The 24,416-nt window shown below is 47.9% G+C and overlaps 1 protein-coding gene across 4 annotated transcripts in view; it reads right to left on the reverse strand.

Annotated features, from left to right (window-relative positions):
• Positions 1-24,416, reverse strand: part of FSTL4 (follistatin like 4) — a 491,259-nt gene that overhangs the window by 212,797 nt on the left and 254,046 nt on the right. For all 4 annotated transcript variants that reach the window (XM_060178083.1, XM_060178087.1, XM_060178096.1 and 1 more), the window contains exon 4: positions 13,946-14,191. In XM_060178083.1, the coding sequence (XP_060034066.1) occupies positions 13,946-14,191 (246 nt within the window). The remainder of the gene's footprint in view (positions 1-13,945; positions 14,192-24,416) is intronic.

Consider the following 24,416-nt stretch of genomic DNA (forward strand, 5'->3'; position numbering starts at 1 on the left):
GATTTGAGAGGGGAAAGGGAGATGGAGAGGGAGAGAAACAGAAAGACACCTGTAGGGAGTCGGGCAGTAGCGCATCGGGTTAAATGCAGGTGGTGCAAAGCACAAGGACCAGAGGAAGGATCCCAGTTCAAGCCCCAGCTCCCCACCTGCAGGGGAGTCGCTTCACAAGCAGTGAAGCAGGTCTGCAGGTGTCTATCTTTCTCTCCCCCCCTCTGTCTTCCCTCATTTCTTTCTGTCTTATCCAACAATGATGACAACAATAATAATAACTACAACAATAAAATAACAAGGGCAACAAAAGGGAATAAATAAATAAATATTTTAAAAAACAAAGACACTTGTAGTACTTGCTTCACTGCCTGTGGAGCTTCCCCCCCACAGGTGGGGAGCAGGGGCTCAAACCCAGGTCCTTGTGCAGGGTAACATGTGCGTTTATCCAAGTGTTTAATTGCCCCTACCCCTAAGTTATTATTTTCTTCATAGAAAATTTGGATTTTTTTCCCTTTCCCTTTAAACATGTTCAGAAGTTCTGAACTGGAAATTAGAATATTCAATGCATTTTAAGAATCTTTCAGTTCAGGATAGTTGAAGAGATCTTTCTTTTCTTACTGTGTCCAGTTGATAGGCCCCAAGTTTTATGATGCCCATTCACCAATATGCCAAGTTTTTTTTCAGTCCTGTGCTGCATATCTACCATCTTCCCTTACATTCTATTTTCAAAATCATTATTTTCCCTGTGAGCCTTGGGAGAGATTTGCAAGACTGCTCCTCCTTTTGGAGAAATTCTGTGTGATTTCCATAGTGTCAGCCTGGCCTTCCCCATTTCCTATGTAGCAGGCACTGCTGCTTGTAACAGCCTAGGCTCCTCACATTCTTCCCCATCCTCCCCCAACTCCCATTTCAGTTTTGACTTCGGCTGGGCCCATTTATAATTCCATTTTTCATCTCATTTCAGAGTTCATGTTTCTTTGAATTGAGAGCAGGACACAGTTGCCTGCTGTCTTCCTGCGCTTTTGTTACTTGTAACGGTTTTCCCCAAGAGTTTGCTTTGCTCTTGCTTCCTGAATGTAGTCCTTCCCTTTATGGTGCTGCAGCCTCTTGCCCAGAGTTCTACTAAAACTGACCTCTGCAGCCTTTGCCTCTGTTTCCTCTCATATCAGTCCCAGCAAGATTGCCCAGGCTGGCACAGTGACCATCTCCTCAGTCATTGCCATAAACATCACCTCCTAAGAGTGGGTGTCACAACTTCCCTGAAGCCAGTACTTGTGACTAAGTAGCTGAAAGATACTCTGGAAAACTTAAGAGTTTTCTTGCTGGAAGGAGAGGACATTTAATAAGCTCCTCTCTATGTGGCCAGTTGCTGACTCTTTTGCTAACAGTCATTACCAACCTGAATCCCCACCCACTTATTTTTATTATTATTATTTTAAACCACTAGGGTTATTGATGAGGCTTGGTGCCTATATGGTGTCTCCACTTCTCCTGGCATCTAAGTTTGTTAAATTTCTTTTTCCCTTTCTCTTTATTTCCCCCCCTTTTTGTTGGACAGTACAGAGAGAAATTGAAAGGAGTGAGGGGATAGGAAGGGAGAGAGACAGAGAGACACCTGCAGCATGGCTTCACCACTACTAAGGCTTCTGCATTGTAGGTGGTGAGCTGGGCCTTGAACCTGTGTCCCTGAGCATGGTAATTTGTTAAGATCAACTTCATGGGCCACCACCATGCCCTTCTCTTTATTTTTTATTATAGAGATAGACAGAAAGAGAGAGGGGGAGGAGAGGAGAAGGAAAGAGAGACAGCTGCAGAATGGCTCCATTGCTCATGAAGCTTCTCATTGCACGTGGGAACCGGGTCTTTGTGTATGGTAACATGTACTCAACTAAGCGTGGCACTACCTGGCCCCTGTGTGTCTCTCCCCCTTCACCTCTTCCTCATGTGGAGGTGTTCTTCTAGTTGTTCTGCAAAGCCCTGGTCCTCAGTTCCCCTTTTCTAATGTGACCTCCTGCTGGGAAAGATCCAGCTATCTGATCTACCATGCCCTCTGGCAATCCTCTATTGGGGGTCTGCAAATCACCATATAAGCCAGAAGGGGAGAAGCTCAGCCTTGGCCATGAAGGTCACTGCACTTGGCTTGCCAAGGTGAAAGTCTCTTCAGAGACCTTGGATTTGATATATTTTAGCAGAAAGAAGAGTAGCAGCTTGAACTACAAGGCACTGAAGCGAAATGGGGAGGGGAGACAGAGAGGAGGAGGAAGAGGGAGCTGGCTTGGGTGGGCTCCCAGAGGCACGTGTGGGATCTCAGACTTTCAGGCCACCCCAGGTGGCTAATAGAGGGTGGAATGAAGGAAGGACCAACAGCAGAGGGAAGATGAGCAACCAGCATCTGAGCCCTGCCCTCCAGCCAAAGAGAAATGTACAACCTGGGGCCCTTATTATAACATGCAGACAGAGTTCAGGGCCTCTCACTGTTTTAATTACCTGCAAGCAAGGCAGTTTTACTACTTTCATTGAGAGGAGCTCTTTGAAATTAGTCTCGTTCCAATTACCTCCATTAATGAGTGATCAAAATGCATCAAGGCAGAAGTGAACACAACAAGAAGAAAGGCGGAAGGCAGGAACCAGGGCCTTGAGAAGCTCTGTCTTCCCTCATTAGCACTGAAGACACTTGTGTGTCCCTGCCCACTTGCTCATGCACGACCCTCCCCCCCCCACCTCCTGAGTCAGCTGGTACAGATGGACAGGATTGCACCCACCCTCAGGAGCTGCAGGTGGGTCCCGGGATATAAGCTCCACAGAGGGCTGGGCCTCAGATTCTACAGCCCTGCTCCCTGCTGCTCGTAGCTGAGGACTCAGCCCCACAGGCTGCTGGCAGTGGCTTAGGGAAGCCACTGTCACCCACACGACCAGGACCCTGTGCTGCCCAGCATTTATCCAGGTGGAGTCTCTGCTGGTGGAGACTACAGGTTGCCTGTTCTCTTTGGGAGTCACCACATGGCTCTGGCCTCTGGCTGCCCCGACTTATTTCAGTTAATCTGACAAAATGGTTTTTTCCTTTTGAAGAAAAAAGGATGACCAAACCTGGGCCATCATTTCTTTGCCCAGAAAAGCCAGCAGAGTGACAGGGCATCATGTTCGCCACTGGGGCTGGAGCTGGGGGAGGAGGCAGGGCTCAAGAATCAAGAACAAATGGACCTTTTGGGCCTGGACTCAGCACACTGTCATTCAATTCACTGTCCACCCAGCTACCAGTCTCTGCACCTTCTCTTCCTCCTTCTCCACCTCCTCCTCCTCTTCCTTCTTTTTCTTTTTCTTTTCTTTTTTTCAATAAAACCCACTTTAAAATATTTTTAAGATTTTGTATTATCTTTATTTATTTATTGGATAGAGACCGTCAGAAATTGAGAGGGAAGGGGGAGATAGAGAGGGAGAGAGACAGAGAGATACCTGCAACACTGCTTCACCACTTGCAAAGCTTTGCCCCTGCAGGTGGAGACGGGGGCTCAAACCCAGGTCCTTGTTCATTGTAATATGTGTGCTTAACCAGGTGCACCACCACCTGGTCCCATAAAATTATTTATGTTGGATAGGGACAGAAAGAAGTTGAGTGGAGGGGGATAGAGAGGGAAGAGAGACAGATAGACACCTGCTGCTCCACTTCTCAACTTAGGAAGCTTTCCCCCTGCAGGTGAGGACCAGGGGCTTGAACCTGGGTCCTTGCACACTGCAGTGTGTGCACTTAATCAGGTGTGCCACCACCTGGCCTCCCTCTGCACCTCCTTCTGCCACTAGCCACCAGAAGAACTGGAAAATGGTTCCATGAGCACCCAGTGTGTAAATCCTTTCCCTCAGTCTGTTAGTAAGCAGAAAGCCCTTTCCAGCAGGACCTGGAGTTGACATATTTGAGTTGTGGCTGATGTGACAGCTGCTGAGTTTGTCACACAGATAATGAGATAAACTGCCTGAGCACAGGGATTCAATATGTGGTGTCACTTAGCGGCAGCTACACTGGGGGCCTTGATCTTAATTGACAGTGCAACAGGAAAGAACTTTAAAGTAGTCCCAAATCAACTTCTCCTTGCTCCTGTAATTAAATATTTGACTCCTAGTCAACCCCCAGATTCTTCCAAGCATGGCTATGGGCCCACAAGCTGGGTCTAAGCAGCCTGGGCCCAGGACACCCTGCTCCTCATCCGGACCTCTTTGCTGCAGGGCAGCTGGACAAGGTCTCTCCTCACACACTCCTCTGCCTCATTCGACCCCCCCTCCCTCATGCTTCTCCAACAATCTTGAAGACCCCCCCTTACTGTCCTTCCAAGATCCCAAAGTGTCCTTTGAACAGGGTCCCTAGGGTCGCCCTGCCCCCTTGTCAGACTGATTCAAACTTCATAGGGGCTCCAGTGAGGGATTCCCATTCTCACATGTGGGGAACCCAGCGATATGACTCAACACACAGTCAGCAGTGTGCTTGCTCAGCAGCTGTCAGTAATGCACAGAAGATGCTTTCCCACAGGCCTGAGAGAGGGAGATCAAACACAGCCTCCACTCACAAGGACACACAGCAGGACTGGCAGAGAAGCCACTGGACAGTAGGTGTGGGGAAGGGAAGGCTGCTCTTGGTGAAATTTCTCATGGCGGGGGTCAGGAGTTGGCACACCAGACTGAGCACACACATTGTCATACACAAGGACCTGGGTTCAAGCCTCTGGCTCCCATTCATATTAGGGGAAGCTTCACAAGGATTGAAGCAGGTCTGCAGGTGTTTCTTTTTATATACCTCTCTCCCTTTGTCAGTTTCTCTCTGTCTCTATCTAAAATAAAAGGAGGGGAAAAAAGAAAAAAAGAATGGCTGTAGGGAGCATTAGATTTATTGCACAGTCACTGAGCTCCAGCGATGCCTAGTGGCAATAAAAAATGGTGAAAATTTAAAAAGAGGCGTGGGGGCGGGGTGATGCTCTTGGTTGAGTGCATATGTTGCAATGCACAAGGACCAGGGTTCGAGCACCCAGTCCCCACCTGCAGGGGGAAAGCTTTGCTAGTGGAAGAAGCAGTACTGCAGGTGTTTCTCTGCTTCTCTTCCCCTCTACCTCCCCCTTCTCTCTCGATTTCTGACTGTCTCTATCTAATAAATAAAGATAATAATTTAAAAGAGGGTAGAAGACATAGCATAAAAAGACTTTCATGCCAGGGACTCCAAAGTCCCAGGTTCAATCACCTGTACCACCATAAGACAGAGCTTAACAGTGCTCTGATTTTCTTCTATATCTCTTTCATTCATTTAAAAAAAATTAAAAAGAAAGTCCAGGCTGAGTACTTTGCTCAGCCTGGACTCAGCCAGACCTCTCCTTACACCTATGGGCCCATCTCAGATGAACTTTCCTGGAGGTGCTTGGCCAGCAACTCCTGTGAACATAGTCTCTTCTAGCTTGTGGGCCACCCATGCAGCATCTAGGGGTGCTGGCGAAGGGGCAGCTGCCATGTCTATGCAAGCATGATGGACTCACCAGGATGAACTAAGAGCTGGGGCTGCCAGCACTGCCAAACTCCACCTTGGATGGTGTGTCCCCACCTGCCTCCCCCAGTATTGTCTCCTTCCTCACTCTGACCCAGCAGCCCCAACCACTGTGTTGACCCCCACACATGCTAGGTGCGTGCTCACCCCAGGACCTCCGCAGCTACTCCCTCTTCTGCTGGGCTGGATATTCTTCTCCCAAATACTCAAGTGCCTCGCTCCCCAGCCTCCTTCATTCGGCCTTTGCATAAATGTTGCTTTTCACAGTGGCAGCTGCAGTTAGCTCTGCTGGGTTTGTCTCCATGGCCCCACTTTTTGGTGCCCAGAAAAGTCCGACTCAGTAGGGGTGCTGCTTGTTGAATGGGTTAGTGTAAGTGAGGGCAGGGTAGGGCAGGGCCTCACCTCCCTTGGCTATAGTTCCCTCCCAGAGTGAGCAGTCCCTGAGGCCCTAAGGAGGAAAGATTTGAAAGGGAAGAGGTGTCTGGGCAGGATGTAGGGAAACAGCATGGGGTGCAGAGGCTGCCCAGGTGAGAAATGGAGGTGGATGGACAGACAGATGGACAGATGCCAGTGTTAGCAGAAGAGGTGAGGGGAGGGGTGAAGCCAAGATGTGATAAGGAAGGACACAGAGTAGTTTCTAGTGGCAGGGCTCAGCTACAGGTCAGAAGCCAGAAGGATCCCAGTCTCAGGGTGCATGAAGGCTGCTGCTATCTCTGAGGTGGGTGCTATTTGGAAGGAAGGGTGTCAGGTACAGAGGGAGAAGGGATTTGGTGTGCTCCTGGGGGATGCTGACCTGGGGGGCTGCGAGGGGAGGGCTCAGTGAGAAGTGGAGATGCTGAGGCACTGGGCTGAAGCCCAGGAGTGGGACAGACACCCAGCCTGGTCTCTCGGACAGGTGGGGTGGGAGCAGGAGTCTTCTGAGGAGCACCTTTGGGTGAAGCATGGGTATGATGTTGCTGGGGACAGAGACCTGTATGTGTGTGGCTGCTGTATGTGCATGTGCATGTGCATGTGCATGTGCGTGTGCGTGTGCGTGTGTGCGTGTGCGTGTGTGTGAGCATGTGCATGTGTATGTGGGGGGCTGCAGGTACCACTGCTAGAAGCAGTGAGACCAAGTTTACAAGGTGCCATCTGGACTCAGAATTCAGAAAGATGGGGCCATCTTAGTGGGGACAGGAGGTAGGTGCAGACCTTGTTGGGAAGAGCACAGGGGGAGCTGGGGCTGTACAGGCAGCCAGAGCAGGCCAGCCTTAGGGTGCCTTGGGGTGCAGGGTAGGAGGGAGAAAATGTTGCCTGGAGGGAGTTTGGAGCCTATAGCTTCAGGATGTCAGAGCCAGAGCTTCCAGAGACAAGTGGAGGGAAGAGCAGGAGACATCATGCACTGAACAGGAGGCTGGAGCTGCTTTCATCAGCGATAACAATGCAGTGTGTGCCTTTCTCAGCTCAGTAACTTATTAGCAATGTTTAATTACTAGAGGGTAATTAATCCAGCCGCAGTGTAGTGACTCCATGGAGCACACGCATGTGCAGAGTTGATAGCATTCTTGCATTTTCTGGGTGCTTATTCCCAGGTATTTACTGAATAAACCTTGGAGAGAACCACAGAGCACATGTGCATTTCCAGCTGTGCTCTTCCTTGATCTGAAGGCAGTTGTGTGACAGCTGAGGTCCAGAGTCAGGGTGCAGAGGGGCAGATGGTGAACTTTCTGGACCTTCACCCCCATTATACATGGAACCAGGAGGACCCACAGGGGAGCCAGTTGTGAAGATCCTTATTGGGCCCTGAGGTGTAGGGGTATGGTTCTGAGTGGAACAGGATGGTTCAGAGTATGGACTAGAGCCCTGCATTTCCCTGACTGTGGATCCCATGGGATCAGGCCCCATGGTCCTGGCATATGGGTGTCTCCAGCTCTGGCACAGGCTTGGCACAAGTGCACTTGTCAAGCGGGGTGATTTGGGGAAAGGGCCGTGCCCACTTCTGTGGAGTTCACAGTGAAATCAGGAGGGCACTGAGCCTGGAAAACCCCTGGGGGGCTGAAGGGCTAGACAGATGTCTGGTGGGACTGGAAGGTGCAAGATCACTAGACAAAGGACAGAGGGGTAGGAGAGAAAGCAGCAGTGGTGCCAGGTAATGAGGCTGATGGTAGGCTACTTCCTTGGGGGCTGTGCTGTTTCCATCCTGTGCTATCTCAGGGCTTCCTCTGGGCAGTCCCCAGCTCCCTACTCTTTCTTCAATGTAGAGAGTCTCAGGTGCCCTGTGGCCTGGAGGGATAATCAAACCCTCTGCCAGCCCTGCCTGCAGCTTTCCCATTATTCCTGGGTGTATGCACCTTACTGGGACAAGCAGCCCCATTCTCTCCTGAGACCCAAGGTTCCTGCCTGAGAAACAGGGAAATTAGGCTTAGCTTCTGTACACACCGTGGGAGAAAATCCAACTACCTAGCTTGGTGGGTGCTGTGGCTTTTCTCAGCTCTCACCCTCATTCGTATTCCCCAGCTGCACACACGCACCTCACTCTCACTTCCTTTTCAGCAAGATGTCGCGCTGAACCCCTTTGAGATGTACCTGGTGCCTCCTCCCCAGCCCCTTCTCATCTTTAGACAGACAACTCTTTCCCTTGGGTTCCACTAAGAGTTCCCCAGAGCTTTCCATACACTACAGAAACTTCCTCTAGACCCAGAACCAGAGGTCCCTGATTCTCTCTTTTTTATATATACAACTTTCTTTTTTAAAAAAAAAATTTATTTATTTCCTTTTTGTTGGCCTTGTTGTTTTTTTATTGTTGTTGTAATTATTATTGTTGATGTTGTCATTGTTGGATAGGACAGACAGAAATGGAGACAGGAGGGGAAGAAAGAGAGGGGGAGAGAAAGACAGACACCTGCAGACCTGCTTCACTGCCTGTGAAGCGACTCCCTTGCAGGTGGGGAGCCGGGGGCTTGAACCAGGATCCTCATGCCAGTCCTTGTGCTTTGCACCATGTGTGCTTAACCCGCTGCACTGCTGCCCGACTCCCCCTGGTTATCTTCTTACTGTTCTGTTAACTCACTAGGAGAACTGGGATGATGTATTCCACCTCTTTTCAATAAACAAAGCATGTCCTTTGGATAAATGAATAAGAATGGTATTGCAGGGTCACAAGGTAATTTCATTTTTACACGTTTAAAGACTCTTCATATAGTCTTCCAAAGGGGGCCGCATCGGTTTGCATTCCTATCAGCAGTGTAACAGAGCCCCCTTTTCTCTACAATCTCTCCAACATTTGTCATTTCCTGTTTTGATGATGTAGCCCATTCTCACAGGTGTGAAGTGGAATCTCAGGGTAGTTTTAATTTGCATTTCTCTAATGATGAGTGAAGTGGAGCATGTCTCAAGAACATGCAAACACTAATTTGAAAGGACATATGCACTTCTATGTTCATAGCCACATTATTCACAATAGCCAAAGAGTGGAAGCAGCCTAAATACCCACCCACGGATGACTGGATTAGGAAGTTATGGGCTATGTATATATTCCATGGAATATTACTTTGGGACAAAATGGATGACTGGATTAGGAAGTTATGGGCTATGTATATATTCCATGGAATACTACCCTTGGGACAAAATGGATGCAGATGGAGATGACTATACTCAGGGGAGTAAAGAGATGAAAGACAACAACTGAATGGTTTCACTTGTGTTAATCTAAAAAAACTGATACAGCTGAGGGGGAATTCCATGTGACTGCCTGGAGACCAGAGCCCAGTCCCTCCCAAGAAAGTCTGCCCTCAGATCTGTGCCTCAGTGACTCCACAGCCTGGCCTCCTGTGACACTCTCTTGGGCCCCGACTCCTCCTCGTGTGGAGACACGCTCCCTCAGAGGGGAACCGGATTTCTGGAGGCGTCTGTCATAAACCCAGCCTACCCAGAATCCCTCACAGCTTATAAGCTGGTACTGAGGCTAGGTGGACACCTGTTGGCAGTGGGCAGCTTCCTCCCAGTTCGAAATGGACAAGATTCAAAATAACAAGACAGTAATAGTGAAAACAAAAGACAAACGCTTCCAGGGCAGCAAGATCTATGTGCTCTGCCTATTTGTAACTAAATATTGTTTTCTTACTTTCCATGTTTAGATTTGTCAGTGAGTGCCTGTCTATTTTTTTTTCTTAATGAAACCAATTTCTCCTGATTTCCTGAGTCCAGAAACTTCCATCTGAAGGTCAAAGTGCACCTGAAAACACCACATATGATGAGGAAGCTTAGATGAGGAAGCTTAAGGTCCCTTTAGAGCTGAATCTCTCACAGGCTCCTTTCTTCCATAATTTCATGGTTTGTTTGAAAAATCGCCCAACTCTGACATTGTATCATCTGGGCTAAAACAACTCCAGCTTGGTGAATGATTGCTTGAAGGCAGGCTTGCCTTTACAAACAGCATAGTAGAGAAAGCGTGAATTCAAAACCATGTCAGCAAAATAATTTTGAAAGTGCCAACTAATATACAAATGGGAAGGCCATGTCATAGGAGAAGGTGCAACAGACAACTACCATGAAGAGTGGAAGTCACAGAGCACTCCACCCTTGGTGCTGGTATTCTCTGACAGTGATTGGTACTTGGGCCTCTAATTCCACCCTGAGAATTTGTACGCCTGATTTTCAGGTCCTGTTTGGAGCTCTGGAAAAGTAGGTGTCAGGGCTGCCGGCATGAGCTGAAGCAACACTTTTTGAGTTCAGTTTTGATTTTCTCACATGCTAATGATCTCTAAATGATATTACATTTCATTCTACATTCACAAGAATCCACATTGCCATAGCAACAGGAGTGTGGTACTAGAAGACTTCTTGTAAATGGGGCTTCGAAGGTGGGCTTCTCCTTCGTAGAGAGTCCAAGGCTCAGAGTTCTCTCCTATAGGGTCTGTCCAAACGGTGACATGTGGGAGGATTCAGCAATGAAGGCCCAGAGTGAAGTCATAGCAACTCTTATAAAGTATAGTAGGAAAGAAAAAGGAGCATGGATGATTTTAGGATTTTGCTTGCATGGAAAAAGAAGGTGCTTTTAAGTTTCCTCTATCAATAATTCCTTAGAAAGTTGGAGCAATGGACAAAGTGTCCTCAGCGGAGCTCAGGATGGCACAAATATTCCTTTTTAGTATTTAGTTTATGTTAATTTTTGCTGCCAGTGTTTTTGATAGAGCATTGTGTCTACACAGTCTTTTTCCCCATGATGGACTCTTTCCATTTTTTTTTAAGTGGGTGGGAGAGAGAAAGAAGAGACATTACAGCACCATTGCACCAATCATGAAGCTTGCCCTGGTGCCAACCTAGGTCCTTACACAGAGAGTGCTCTCTACCAGATGAGATGTCTCTAGGCTCAGGGCATAATTCTGCTGCCATCTGGGGGTGGGGGTGGACGTTCCAGGAACCTGCCCTGATAGACCCTCCTTCCTTTAAGAGCCCACTGTCCCTTTGTCACTTAAGTCCCTTCTGCTCCCTCCTGGAGGCATTATCTTGGTGAAGGTGGAGCATGCTGCCCTGAGACACCCTCTTAGAGCTGGCCAGCCCTGGCTACAACCTATTGGGACACTGCAGGGGCGAGGCAGGGCAGACTCCTGCTGACCAGGAACCAGCTGACCTGAGTAGGAGGCTGTAGAGGCTTCTCTGTGGGCCCAGGGGCCTGCCTAGGCCCAGTTCTGTATAAACTGGAGCCAAGACTCTGGGGGACACCTCAAGGTCAGCCTCAGGATCTGGATTCCAGCAACTTGTTGGTCCACTCTTCAATGGCCATCACATTTTCTAGGCCTTGCATTGCACTATTCCCCAAGGTATGCTGCATGGAGCCCTTGTGCCTGATTCTGTGTCTCTACATGGTCCATGCACCCCTCTGCTTGAGTCACACTAGACTTGATATAGGAGGACAGAGCCATAGGCTCAGTGGCTTTTGCCTACCTTCTCCATGGCTGCAGCAATGGATACAGTCCATTATACAGTCAAGGAAAAGGCTCAGAGAGGTAGAGTGAGGCACCCAGGGTCACACAGCTGGGAAGAGGCAGTGCTGCCTGCACTCCAGGTCTCTCTGAGGACTCCCCACTGAAAAGGAATCTTGAGGGTCAGAGCTCTCCACACTACGTAGGTGGGAATTCATAAAGTCTATGGGAAGCACAATGAATCACAAGGGTGCAGGAGGAAATTCAGCTTCTGAAAGTTGAGCCCAGTCCTAGTCTGCCAGCCCCCACCCTACCCAGCCTTTGGCATGACTTGAAAAATGCTGTTTGAATAACCTATAGCAAGGGAGGTTGGGCACACTCCAACACAGAAATAAAAACCTTCCAAAAGATGCAATTTGAGGGATATTGAAAACTGGAGAGTGGAACATTGGTCTATAAAACCCACCACGGCCAATAAAGCCAGAGAAAGCAGTCAAGTATGGTGTGTTTGTGTTTGTGGCTGCAGGGAGCTTGCAGGCCTGGGCTCAGTAGTGCTTCCAAGCTGGGGTCTTTTTTTCCTGGGTTCACCTTGGTCCATTTCCATCATGTGCTTCATGATTTTGTAAGCACCTCAGTGCTATCACTTTAAGCACAGCCGTGAACATGGCCCAGGTCATTCTCACTGCAGGATAAGCTTGACTTTCTGGAGTCTCATCCACAGCAGAGGTCCCACTACCAGCTCACCCTAGAGGTGTGTGTGCGCAAAACCAGACCTTTCTCTGGGTGTAGGTGACAGGGACAGAGGCTGCCAAGCCTGTTCCTACTACTGGGCATACTCCCCAGTACCCCATCCTGGGCTGGCACCTTTTAGCTTGAGGCTGGAACACAGCCCCTTCCCTTAGAGGCCCGGGACCTTGTTAGGGACCCTGTGATTCATAATGCCTGTTACTAATGAATGCATGATGTGCTTCCCTAATTACTAAAAGCTATGTATTAGAACCAGATATGTCAGAAACTGTTTATTTTCTCTGATTCAGCAATGATTCCTGCTCTAGCCCCTAGGGATGTTTGGCTAACATCAGGGCAAACACAGATAGTGGTTCAAAAGATCCTCTGGGCTAAAAGAAGTCTTAATCTGATACCCCTGGACTATGCCTATATCCTTGAGGTAAGATCAGGAGTTACAGAGTAAACACAGAATCTGATATGATCACCAGAACTGGTGGTGACTCTGGTATAGAGTAGCTTATATACTAGCAGAGGGATTATTCAATTATGCACACCCTTAAAATGCTTATGAGCATCCTTAAGACATTTACACTGGATATAGCTGTATACACACATACCCAATAAATATAAAAGAGTGTGGCTGTAATACCTGGTGACCTTCATCTCCAGAGGAACCCTGGTACCCACTCCTCCAGACTTCTCTCACTGCCCATGGTGTGATGAAGTAATTCTTTTCAATCTGGGTTCACTATAGAAACCCTGGGTCCAGGAGCATCTCATACCTTGGACTACCCAGACATCTTTATTACTCACTGTGAAAGGTAGGCCTCCACCCAAAGCCTTCTCCCTTTTTCCCTGCCCTGCCCCAAGGCAGGACTCTGACTTCATGCCAGGGGCTCCCCTCCTCAAGGGCCCACTCTCCCCTGCCTCTCATATTTCTTTGTTCATTCATTCATTCATTCATTCATTCATTCATTCAAACAGGGTTGCCTGTTGCAGAAGCAGATATGTGCACAGGCTGTGGCACCTACCAAACATTAGGCCATGCACACACAGGTCCTATCCCTCCTATCTTTGGGCATCTCTGAGCATTCTGATGTGAGGCACCAATTGGGGCATCAGTAGGGCAGAGCAAGCAGTGGGTCCTTGAAAAATCTCACCACCCCTCCTCTACCTCTACCCCAGCATGGAGCACAGGCCCTGTGACCCCTCTCCACATGCATGCAAAGCCTTCCTGATCCTGTTGGGAGGTGTTCTAGAAGGCAGGTGTGGGATGCTGTGCTATCTGTATGCACTCCAGGCCAGAATGCAAGAACAAAAACCAGTGTGTGGCCACCTCCTGAGAACATCCTGGCCCCTTGATCCATGAGGCCTGAGGGTCCCCAGTATGTCAGCATGTCTAGGGGTGAGCATGTTACTTATAAACCTTTGCGAAGCCCCACTCAGCATGCAAGAACCAGGCGTGGCCCCAAAGTCTGGTTCTCAGGGCTCACAGGCTCTGCAGATGTGGGCTTATCAGCACCTCCTTGCAGCCTGTCTCCATGGGGCTGCCTGTAAGGGCTGGGCAAAGAAGGTGGACACAGAAAGCAGTCACCACTGCTATCTTTCTGTGAAGGTTCCACTTTTATACCTCTCTGCCTCCTTTTAACACACACACACACACACACACACACACACACACACACACACACACACACACTCACTCAGTACTCGGGTCATCTGAGATGATCTGCCAGAAGGGCACTGGAAAAATTCACAGCAAGATCAAACACAAACAGAGAGAGGTCAGGAGCTGAGTCCCTACCTTGGAGGAAGCAGTCCTTGCTGTGGACAACAGTGACCTTCTTCTCCAGCAGGCACGCAGCACGGTAGAGCTCACAGTGGTTCTCATAGAACCTGCCATCGGAGCCACACACGGGCATGTAGCTGGGCCTGCAGGATTCCAGGCAGCGGCACTCAGGCTCCCCTGTCTCTCTGCTCAGGACGCACCTGCTCCCACGGCCACACAGCTTCTTCCTGCAGGAGGCCGGCAGCCCTGCATGGTCCAGCCCTGCCAGGCACATAAACACAAAGGGTCAGCCGCCCACACACCTGCCAGTAGCAACTACACTTACATTTGCCTTTGGAGCTGAAGCCAAGGTGTGCAGGGTGTCCCCACCTCTCCAGCAGGAGGCAGCGGTGGGTGCTGAGAGCAGGGTTTGGCTCTGTCTGAGTGTTCAGGTGTGAATACTGGATCCTCCATCTCAGACACAGCCCCTGCCTATGAAGGGAGAGCATAAGAAGTGGTGCAGACAGGCTCCCAGCACAGTGCTGCCCCGCCCCCTGCCCCCAGAAGACCTGTGTGGAGGTGGCTCTGTGCAGGGCAGTGGGCAGAGGCTTGGAGGCCAAGCAGAAGAACTCAATTTGCTGTGTCAGCAGAGCCACTTCCTGAGACTGGAGTCTCAGGAGGAAGCATGAAAGAAGGAGCCAGTGGCACCCTAGAAGTTCAGATGGCAGCCAAGTGGGGGGGCAGAGGCTGACCTTCTCTGAGGGGAGAACATGGTTGTCTGTGACACCATCATCAGAATGCCCCAGCACTGGAAGTTGGCAACCGCAGAAATCATAGCTGCTGTGAACCTTTGGGTCTCACAGCTGTTCCCTTTGCCCAACACATGTCCATAATGACTTCAGACAATGGTGCTGTGGCCAGAGCTCACAGGAAGAGAACAGGGTGCCTGGAAAGGTATTCTACTGTTAGATGGTCCACTGAAGCGAAAGGCCAAATGAGCATTGATAGCCAACATCACAGCCCATCACAGTACTCAAGAGAATTTTTTTTAAATATAATAATGATTAACAAGGTTGTCAGATAAAAGGGATACAATTCCATGTAATTCCTACCACCAAAGTTCTGCATCTCATCCCCTCCATCAGATTTTCTTCTTTCTTCCCCTTCCCTTAGTTGTTTTTTTAGAGAGGGCCAGTGAGAAGTAGAGGGAGAGAGAGAGAAAGAGATCACGGCACCTAAGCTTCTTTTAATGCAGTGGAGTCCAGGCTCATATGTGGGTCACACACATGGCCAAGCAATGCACCATTCAGGTGAGCTATTTCACCAGAATTTTATTTTATTTTATTTTATCTTATTTTTTAGGAGAAATGGATGACTGCCACACAGCATGGATGAAATCAGAGAAGATGCTCAGAATTTCAAAGGGATATCAAATTACACATAATTAAAACATGCATGAAGATTCCATAGCCACAGAATAAATCTTCAGAATACTTAGTAAAAAGAATGGTCCTTATTGTTAAGACAGAACTATTCGGGCCCAGCTTCTACCCCATGGTATTAAACTATCTAAAGAAGAAAAAAAAAAACCCTCCTTTTACTTGTTTTTAGTTAGGTCTGCTTTTTATCATTATGGATTTGAAAGGAGAAAAAAAAATCTACTATTGGTAGATTAACTTCTTGACTCAATAACTCATTTAAATTTTTCTAGCCTTGGCAAGTGAAGAAATATCGACTTTTTCTTGAATCATAATAAACTAGAAGGTCAGAATATCTCTGCACAGTGTAAAGTGCAGATCCTAAGTGGGTGTATGCCTCTCCTTTATCCACTTGGCTAATTGTTGGCTGGTCACTGTGACAGTTTGGTGGCACCCATGGGTCTCTCTGCACCTCTGCTTGTCAAGGATGCTAGGTGGGGGCAGGAAGCCCTGGGCAGTGGGAAGCTCTAGGCAAGAGGCCCTCCACCCACAGTGTTTAGGGTTGCTTGGCCAGGGAGTGAGTTTGATTAACATGATTCTCCTGGGTGCTTAGGAAATGGGTTGCCTTGTAAAGTGCTAGCAGCTACTACAGGTAACTAATACAGCTCTAAAAATACCAGCTTTCACTTTGGTCCCAAGACAGAGAGGGCCAGGACTAAGCAGGACCATTGGATTACCTTTGTGTGGTGGAAAGGGCCCTATGGTTCACCTACTTTGAAGATTAGGGGAACAATCCCAAATCTGAGCTCAGTTCCTGCCGCAGGGCTCTGGCTCTGCTGCCCTCCCAGGCGAGCTCTCCCTCTGGTTAAACCAGCTCCGATTCCCCTGGGCTGCTCCTTTCCTTCAAGAAGTGCTGCTGGCTAGGTCCCAGGTCCCAGGTTTGAATCTCTCATATCTAGAGAGGGTCCGCCTCATGCTCTGCCCCTCTTTCCTTCTTTAATATTATTTTCTTATTCATGATTCATATTGGTTTACAAAATCATTAGATTTAAGGGGTAGCATTTCTTTTCTTTTATTTATTTTATTTTATTTATTTTATTCTTTTATTTTATTTTATTTATTTTTATCTTATTGATCTTATTGTATAGAGACAGGGAGAAATTAAGAGGGGGGGGAGAGAGAGGGAAAGAGAGAGACACCTATAGTACTGTAGTACTGTTTCACCACTCATGAAACTTTCATCCGGCAGGTGGGGACTGGAGGCTTGAACCCAGGTTCTTGTACATGGTGCGCCACCACCTGGTCCCTAGAGTAATTGTTTCACACCATGCCCATCACCAAAGTTCTGTCTCCCTGCCCCTTTTTAAAGTAAATATATATATATATATATATATATATATATATATATATATATATATACAAAATTCTGCGTTGGCAAAATAGCTTACATGGATAGTGTACACTTGAATCAGCCTCTCTCCAGATTTTTCAGATTATCTGCTCAGCAGGAGTATAGTCTCAGCCTTAAAGGTTTGAAGCTAGGAGGGTCCAGTTATGCACAATCTGACTTTCATCAATAGGATATTTGGGAACATCAGTATCCTGGATACTCAGAAATTCCAGAAACATGCAGCTCTGAGGATGACTTAGCATGTTCTGCAAGAGCTGAAAGGCTTGTGTTTCAGTGTTAAGTGCTGCTAGGATCTCTGAGGATCAGGCCGTGTTCTCTCCTTGTCACACATGGAACCTGGCCAGCAACCTCCCTCCTACCATTAGGATCAGTTTCAGCACCTCCCTGCCCATGTCCTTGAGGGCTTTTTCCCCTGAAACTATTCAATTGAAAGCTGGGCAGATGTGACCTTCCCTTGGTGAGCACAGAGTGCAGTCCAAGCTGTGGCAAACATGCACATCATAAGAGCAGGCACTTTATCTACTTGGAAGGGCTTGACCAAATCCTCCAGGTCCCAAAGAAAGTGGTTCCCACTAGTCAAAAGTGGTATATTGCTGGGCTAGCATGGGGGTGCATCTTCCCAGGCATGTACTCTCTGGGTTGGAGAGAACTCAACTGGAGCCAGCCTGGGCTGCTACTCACCCAGTGACTCAAGGGAGATGACTCAGGAACCAAACACATGGTGCAAGGCAATGCAATAGATATTTATTGATCAGAGAGCCAAGGCTTTTTAAAGGGCAGACCTGGAAGTGGCAAGTTGTAAACGGAAATGACTAGGAAAGGGGTGGAGAAAGGCTGGAAAGGTAGGAACTTCCTTAGCAACTGTTGCGAGGGTTTTAACTGGTGGGATTAATGATACCCTGCAGGCAGGGAGGGTCTTGAGGGTAGAAAGAAGATAGATCAAAGGAATGGAATGGGTGGGAATCATTCAGGCAAAACAATGATGTATAGATATGTACATAGATAGGCTATAGTATCAGGAATGCAGGGTGCTTTGTAAGCTCTGCTGTTGGGAAATTGTGAGCTACCTTTCAAAATAGGTATCACACATCCAGGGTGTGTCTCCATCTTAACTGGGTGTGACAAAAGGTAGAAAAGACATTATTGATATGTAAAGCTCTCAAATACCTTCTCAAAGAGGTAGAACCAGCCTGGGTGAATGATAGATCACACAATGGTTATACTAATGATTCTCGTGCCTGAGGCTTCTAACTCTGGTTTTTCTCTTTACCTTTCCACATATTATTGCACTTAAATTGTTTAAACAGACTTATATCATACTAAAAAGGCCTTCCAAAATTATAGATATTTAAACTAATTCTAATCATACAGTTATCAATAACAGTAAACTTCTAACTTGTTACAAGTTTTTTCCTCACAAGTAAATGATTACAGCTATGTCAAGCCTTCACATGAAGAACCAACTGCTCATACAGAATCCCCAAAACCATCTGGACCCCTGCCCTCTGACATCGCCCACAAGATAGCACGACTACAATGCCCCCTGAAACCCATGATGTGACCTGGCACAATCTGAAGAACCTGATTCAGAGTCCAAGGACAAAACATTCCTACTGTCCTTTTCTCGCCCATCACTGTCTGCCCTTCCTGCTTCTGCTTCACCTGTCACCTTTTGGTGGTTTCAGCTCATTCTCTACAGAGAAGCAAAATTCCAGTGGCTGTTCTCCCCCACCAAGATAAGATGTGCAGCATTTCTTCCCCTGGTCATTGGCTATGGACTGACACTTCTATTGGACTTGCTGGTGGAGCTCTTAGACACTCCTTAACACTTCTGGATTTCTCGAGGGTCGACTGCGACAGTCCATGGACATTGCAGCTGGCAGTCTCAGGGTCCCCCTCACCTGGCAGGCCACATGCCCTTCACATGCCAGGACATGCAAGCCAAGCCCTTCACCTGCAGGCCAAGCCCCCTACAGCCAGGCTGCACCCCTCGCCTGGAAGGCCATGCACCCCTCGCCTGGCAGGCCACATGCCCTTCACCTGCCAGGCCCAGCAGGCCAAGCCCCTTGCCTGCAGGTCAAGCCCCTTGCCGCCAGGCCACATGCCCTCTGCCTGCTAGACCTTCACAGTTAGGCCCCACCCCTTCACCATCAGGCCCCGCCCTTTGGCCCACCAGCCCCCACCCTCTCAGCTCACCAGGCCTCCCCTCGCCCTCACACTGGCCCTTGCTACTCTTACTTATCACTCCCTGTCTTATTCCAGTTCTTTTAAAAACGCCTGCACAATATCATTCAGGTTTCTGCCCAAAAGGTTTCTGTTCACCCCTACACTGCTATTCCTCCGACAGAAATGGAGTCTTTTACAGACATTGACCCATTTAAATATGGCCATTAGATAAAAAGAAAGGGGGAGATGTTGGGAAATTGTGAGGATGTGGTTGACCTTGGCAGGGTTTAACCTGAGGAGTGCGTCTATCATGTCAGTCTCTCTCTCTATGGAGAAGTTGAGCAAGGAGGGACAGGAGTAACCTCAAAGGTGTGCCTTGTCTTATCAGACTCCCTGCCTTACAAAGCACCCCATATTCCTGATATTATGGCCATTAGATAAAAAAGAAAGGGGGAGAAAAACTGTGAGCAGCCTCACAAAGCACCCTGCATTCCTGATACTATGGCCTATCTACATAATCATTGTTTTGCCTGAAAGATCCCCACCCATTCCATTACTTTGATCTATCTTCTTTCTACCTTCGAGACCCTCCCTGCCTGCAGGGTACTATTAATCCTACCAGTTAAAACCCTCACAACAGTTGCTAAGGAAGTTGCTAAGCTACCCCCCCCAGCCATCAGGCTCCGCCCCTCGGCCCACCATCCCCCCTTTTGCCTTTCTCTGCCCCTTTCCTAGCCATTTCCATTTTCGACTTGCCACTTCCAGGTCTGTCTTTTAAAAGCCGTGGCTCTCTGATCAATAAATATACATTGCATTACCATACCACCACGAGTTCATGAGTCATCTCTCCCACATCGCTGAGTGAGTAGCAGCCCAGGCTGGCTCTGGTTGAGTTCTCTCCAACCCAGAGAGCATGCACCCAGGAAGAGGCACCCCCATGCTAGCTCAGCATCTGGTGCGCAAAGTGGGGCCTACCCCCCTTGGCTCCACACAAGCAGCAGACGTGCCCCAACCCCAGATAAGTATATGGCCACTTGGCTCTCTGCAGCGTCATGTTTAACGAAGGCACTGCAGTTCTTTTTCTCCCTCTTCTTATTTTCCTGAGACCCCTCTGTCATGGGCAACCTTTCCTCCTTATCAAGAGGATTCCCAAATCCTCTACTCCTTTTTCGCTAGACAGGTTCTCTGTCTCTGCCAAGCTCAACCACATCTGCACAATTTCCCGACATCTCCCCCTTTATTTTTTCCTAATGGCCATAGAATCAGGAATGTGGGGTGCTTTGTGAGGCAGGGAGTCTGATAGATGGGGCAAACCTTTGGGGTTACTCCTTTTCCTCCTTGCTCAGCCTCTTGATAGAGAGACTGACAGGATAGACACACTTCTCAGGTCAAACCCTGCCAAGGTCAACCACATCCTTACAATTTCCCAACAGTATATCTTGTCACATGTGTTGTCTCCAGGTTCTGAAGCAGAGACTGACAAGTTGGTTTCCAAACAAACCACTAAGTCAAATGCCAGAAAGTCCTAGAATATGGCAAGGGATGAAGACCCTGACCCCATTAGTATCAGTTCTACCGAGTGAGTATCCAACCCTGAATTGAGCCAAAGCATAAACTGTGTCTGTATATTGGTCAATGACTTTGCCCAGGGTTTTTGGATATGGCTCACTCCTTCACTCCCTCACCCACTCCCTCATTTGATTCTCAGCTCTGGCATATGGTGGTGCTGAGGATTGAACCTGGAACTTCAAAGCCTTAGGTATTTTTGTATAACCTCCCATATCCTCTGGGGTTTCTAGTTACAAAGAAAGAACACAAATGCCAAAGTAAAGGCTTGGCAGCTCATCTGGGTAGTGTACTGCTTTTCCATGTGCCTAACCCAGATTTGAGCCTGGGCTTCACTGCACTGGAATATGCTTTGGTGCTGTGATGTCTTTCCTCTACTGACACCGCCCCCATTTTTCTTGCTTTTTGCCATTTTTTTAAAATTTGTGATTCATAGTAGGTCATAAGTTGTATAGCTGTATAGTTTCACACTATACCTACCACCAAAGTTCTGTGTCCCTACCCTTAATCTACCTTTCCCTAGTTAAAAAATCAGGACAAGTGGTCTGGGAGGTGGTGCAGTGGATAAAGCACTGAATTCTCAAGCATGAGGCCCTGAGTTCAATCCCCGGCAGCACATGTACCAGAGTGATATCTGGTTCTTTCTCTCTCCTCCTATCTTTCTCATTAATAAATAAATAAAATCTTTTTTAAAAATCAGGACAATAGGACTGGAAAAAAAAAAGCTCAGTAGGTGGGGTATATCCCTTGCCAGACTTTCAGCTAAGTTTCAAGCCTGGACAGTACATGGGAGGTGCTGTGACCTGGGAGGAAGCTCTGATGCTGTGATGTCTCTCATTTTCTCCCTGGATGAAAAAGTAGCCCAGAACAGTGAGACTGCACCCACACAAAGCAAGCAAAAATGAGGATGACAATGGTTTGCCCCTTCTGGAACTGTTCTGAGCATTCAATGAGAGAATTTATGTGCAGGGCTTGGTACACAGTGTTCAATTCACACTTTCTGAGTTAGTGAGCGGCTGAAATAAATGTGACTGCAAAATTAGAGGTGTTACTGATAATGAATACTGATATTGAGCTGGCTAAAGTCATCAGGAGGCTTGCTTCAGTGAAAAGAGGAGTCTGTTTCTGTGGAGAGTACCAATTGGTTTTAAGAGGCAGACTCCAAACAGCATGCTCCTAACAACTGGCAAAGACTCCTCTGCACCAGGGGGTTGGCTTGACCCCCATAAGCACTACTTTCATGTTGGGGCACCTGAAGTCACACACCCTCAGGGAAAAGTGACCAGATCTGAACAGCATACCAAACTCATAAAGGATCCACTCAGTTGAGGGGTACAGTCAGGGAGCTTTCCCAGCTCCCCATGTACCAGGCAGCCCAGATCCAGTTTCAAAGCCCTATGCTGGTGCAATGTTCCAGGCTGATTTACCACAGTTAGTTCCTGATGTTTCTCCCCCTTTCCAGAGCCCTTTGTGCTGACAGGTCATGTTCTCTCTAATGACAGTGATGTTTATTTATGCAGCTTTCTCCCCGAGGTCCTCCCCAGGCACACTCTATCTGAGCCAGGCTCCAGCTGCTGACCTGTAGCTTTTTCTGGCTGTTTAGTGGTTCTCAGCTCTTCTGGCCATAAAAACAGGGATCCTTGCACCTTGGGCTGCTCAGATGGCATAGCAGGCCTGGGGCAGGGCCCCCAGCAGAAACCTTCACAGTCACCCAGAGCTGCAGGCTGAGGGCTGGCTGGTCTCTTTGCTTCAGGGCCAACACCAGGTCCTACTATGGTGCAAAGAGCTCTGCACAGGAGCCGCCATAGACCAGGCTGTGGTGAATACTGATTCAGATTCAGGTGCAGACACCCCAGAGGGCTGGCTAGACATCTGAAGAGCCCCAGACCAGCGGCTGTAAAGAAGCAGACAGGGCACCACATTGACCAACAGAAATAGCTGACTGTGGAGATACTAAGGGAAAAAGAACAAACACCTGGGCTCCACCTGGGGAAAAGACCAGTCACAACAAGGGAGCCTCAGTTTCCCTCTTGGTCACATGAAGGGGTTATAAAGTGACTAGAGCATAACTTGGGACCTGTGAATGGAAGCTACACACACACACACACACACACACACACACACACACACAAACACACACACACACACACACACACAAATTTGCATTCTGACTGTAAGAAACTACCCCAGTGGGGCTGGAAGGTGACACACATGGTTACCCACATGGTTACCATGTGCAAGGATCTGGGTTCAAGCCCCCAGTCTGTACCTGCAGGAAGGCAGCTTCAATTGTAGAGTAGTGCTGAAGGTGTCTCTCTTTCTCTCTTTATCTCTATCTTCTCCTGCCCTCTCAATCTCTCTCTATTCTATCAAACAGAAGAAAGGTAGTTAATTAATCATATATATATATATATATAAATCATCCCATCTCTCCTCTTCCTACCTCTGTCCTTCCATGGCAGCTCCTCTGGCTGACAGCTTCCAGGTTATTTCAGAAAGTATGATGTCTGAAAATGTGAGGCACAATAGGAATTTTGCCCTTGGGAAGAGGTTCTTCTACAAAATGGTTTTAAGAGCACTTCCTCCAAATAGAGTCCTGGCCCCTGAGTCCCTGATCTTTGCTGGAAGCATCTTCACTTTACATCTGTCTTCTTCTCTATCACTAGACACCTCATTTCCCTCCTGGTTCCAATCCTCCTCATCCCTCTCTCCAGCTCTCCAGGGATCTCTGTGTCATGGAGTTGAGAGTACCAGATGCTGTTGGTGTGTCTTCACTCTCCTGCCAATGTCCCCTGCCTGGGTTCTTTGCTGCTTCTCTATCAACTAATGATTTAAGACCATGGCACCTCAAGCTGCCTCCAATTATCTCAAGGATTATTGTGAGACATTTGGCAGAGGTTGCTGTGAGACTCCCACCTCTTCAGACTTTAGACTCAGGAGCTTAGAGGGACTGTGGAAACCTTCAGAGGTCCCTTTCCTGCTGTCCGAATCTTGCCCTGGTCAGAACCTTGCAGGATTGGTCACCTGTCACACATGTGGTCCACACATAGGAAAAAACATGCTTGCTTGTCTCCTTGTTTATTTTCTTTCAGAGCAACTAAATAGAGCTCAGCTCCAGTATCTAATATCAGCACAAAATTCTAGTATCTTCTAGTTGATGGGTATTACTTTCTCCTCTGAAATGTCTGCACTCTTCCTTCATGGGATCATAAGTTATAACAAAATATGTATTATATTGTCTACAAGTAAGAAACAACATCAAATAGATAGCTTCATTTCTTTTCTTTCATTATTCAACAGTAAGCCTCTGGCTTTCCAGAGTAGCTCTTGAGTCATCTGGTAGATGGGGCTAACGGTACAGGAGAGGCTGGCTACGGGGTGGGTACTGTACCCCTGAGATCAGAGAGCGTACATTGATCAGAAAGAGGGGGCCTGCCTACACTTTCAGAGGCCCTCTGGCTTAGCCTCCTCTATCATGCATGTTTTGAGGACTACCACAGTGTTTGGATTTGAAACTCCAATGAGAAGATAGTGGAAAATTAATCACCAATGTTATACTTTGGGCCCTGTCTCCAGACAGCAGAGGAATTACCAGAATTAGAGGCACAGGGGGAGAGGGTGAAGGTGACATCTTCAACAGAAACAATAAAAAAACAAAATACAGGAGAATGGAGAACAGCACAAAGAGGGTCTTGAGTTTGAAGGAATCATGTTCTAGAAAGATAAGCCAAAATGAGGTTAATTACCTGATGACCTCACTCATAGGTGGAACTTAAGACACAAGAATAGAAGTTAGGTTTCACATGGTGAAACCTAAACTGGGTGTGGGGTATTGCACCAAAGTAAAAGGCTCTGGAGAAGGGAGGGGGCTGGAGGTGGCCTTGGGGTTAAAGTGCATAATAGTAAAAAAAAAAAAAAGACCCTAAATTAGGGATGAGAGTGCTTT

This window comes from Erinaceus europaeus, chromosome 2 (genome assembly GCF_950295315.1).
Source record: "Erinaceus europaeus chromosome 2, mEriEur2.1, whole genome shotgun sequence".
Classification (NCBI taxonomy): Eukaryota; Metazoa; Chordata; class Mammalia; order Eulipotyphla; family Erinaceidae; genus Erinaceus; species Erinaceus europaeus.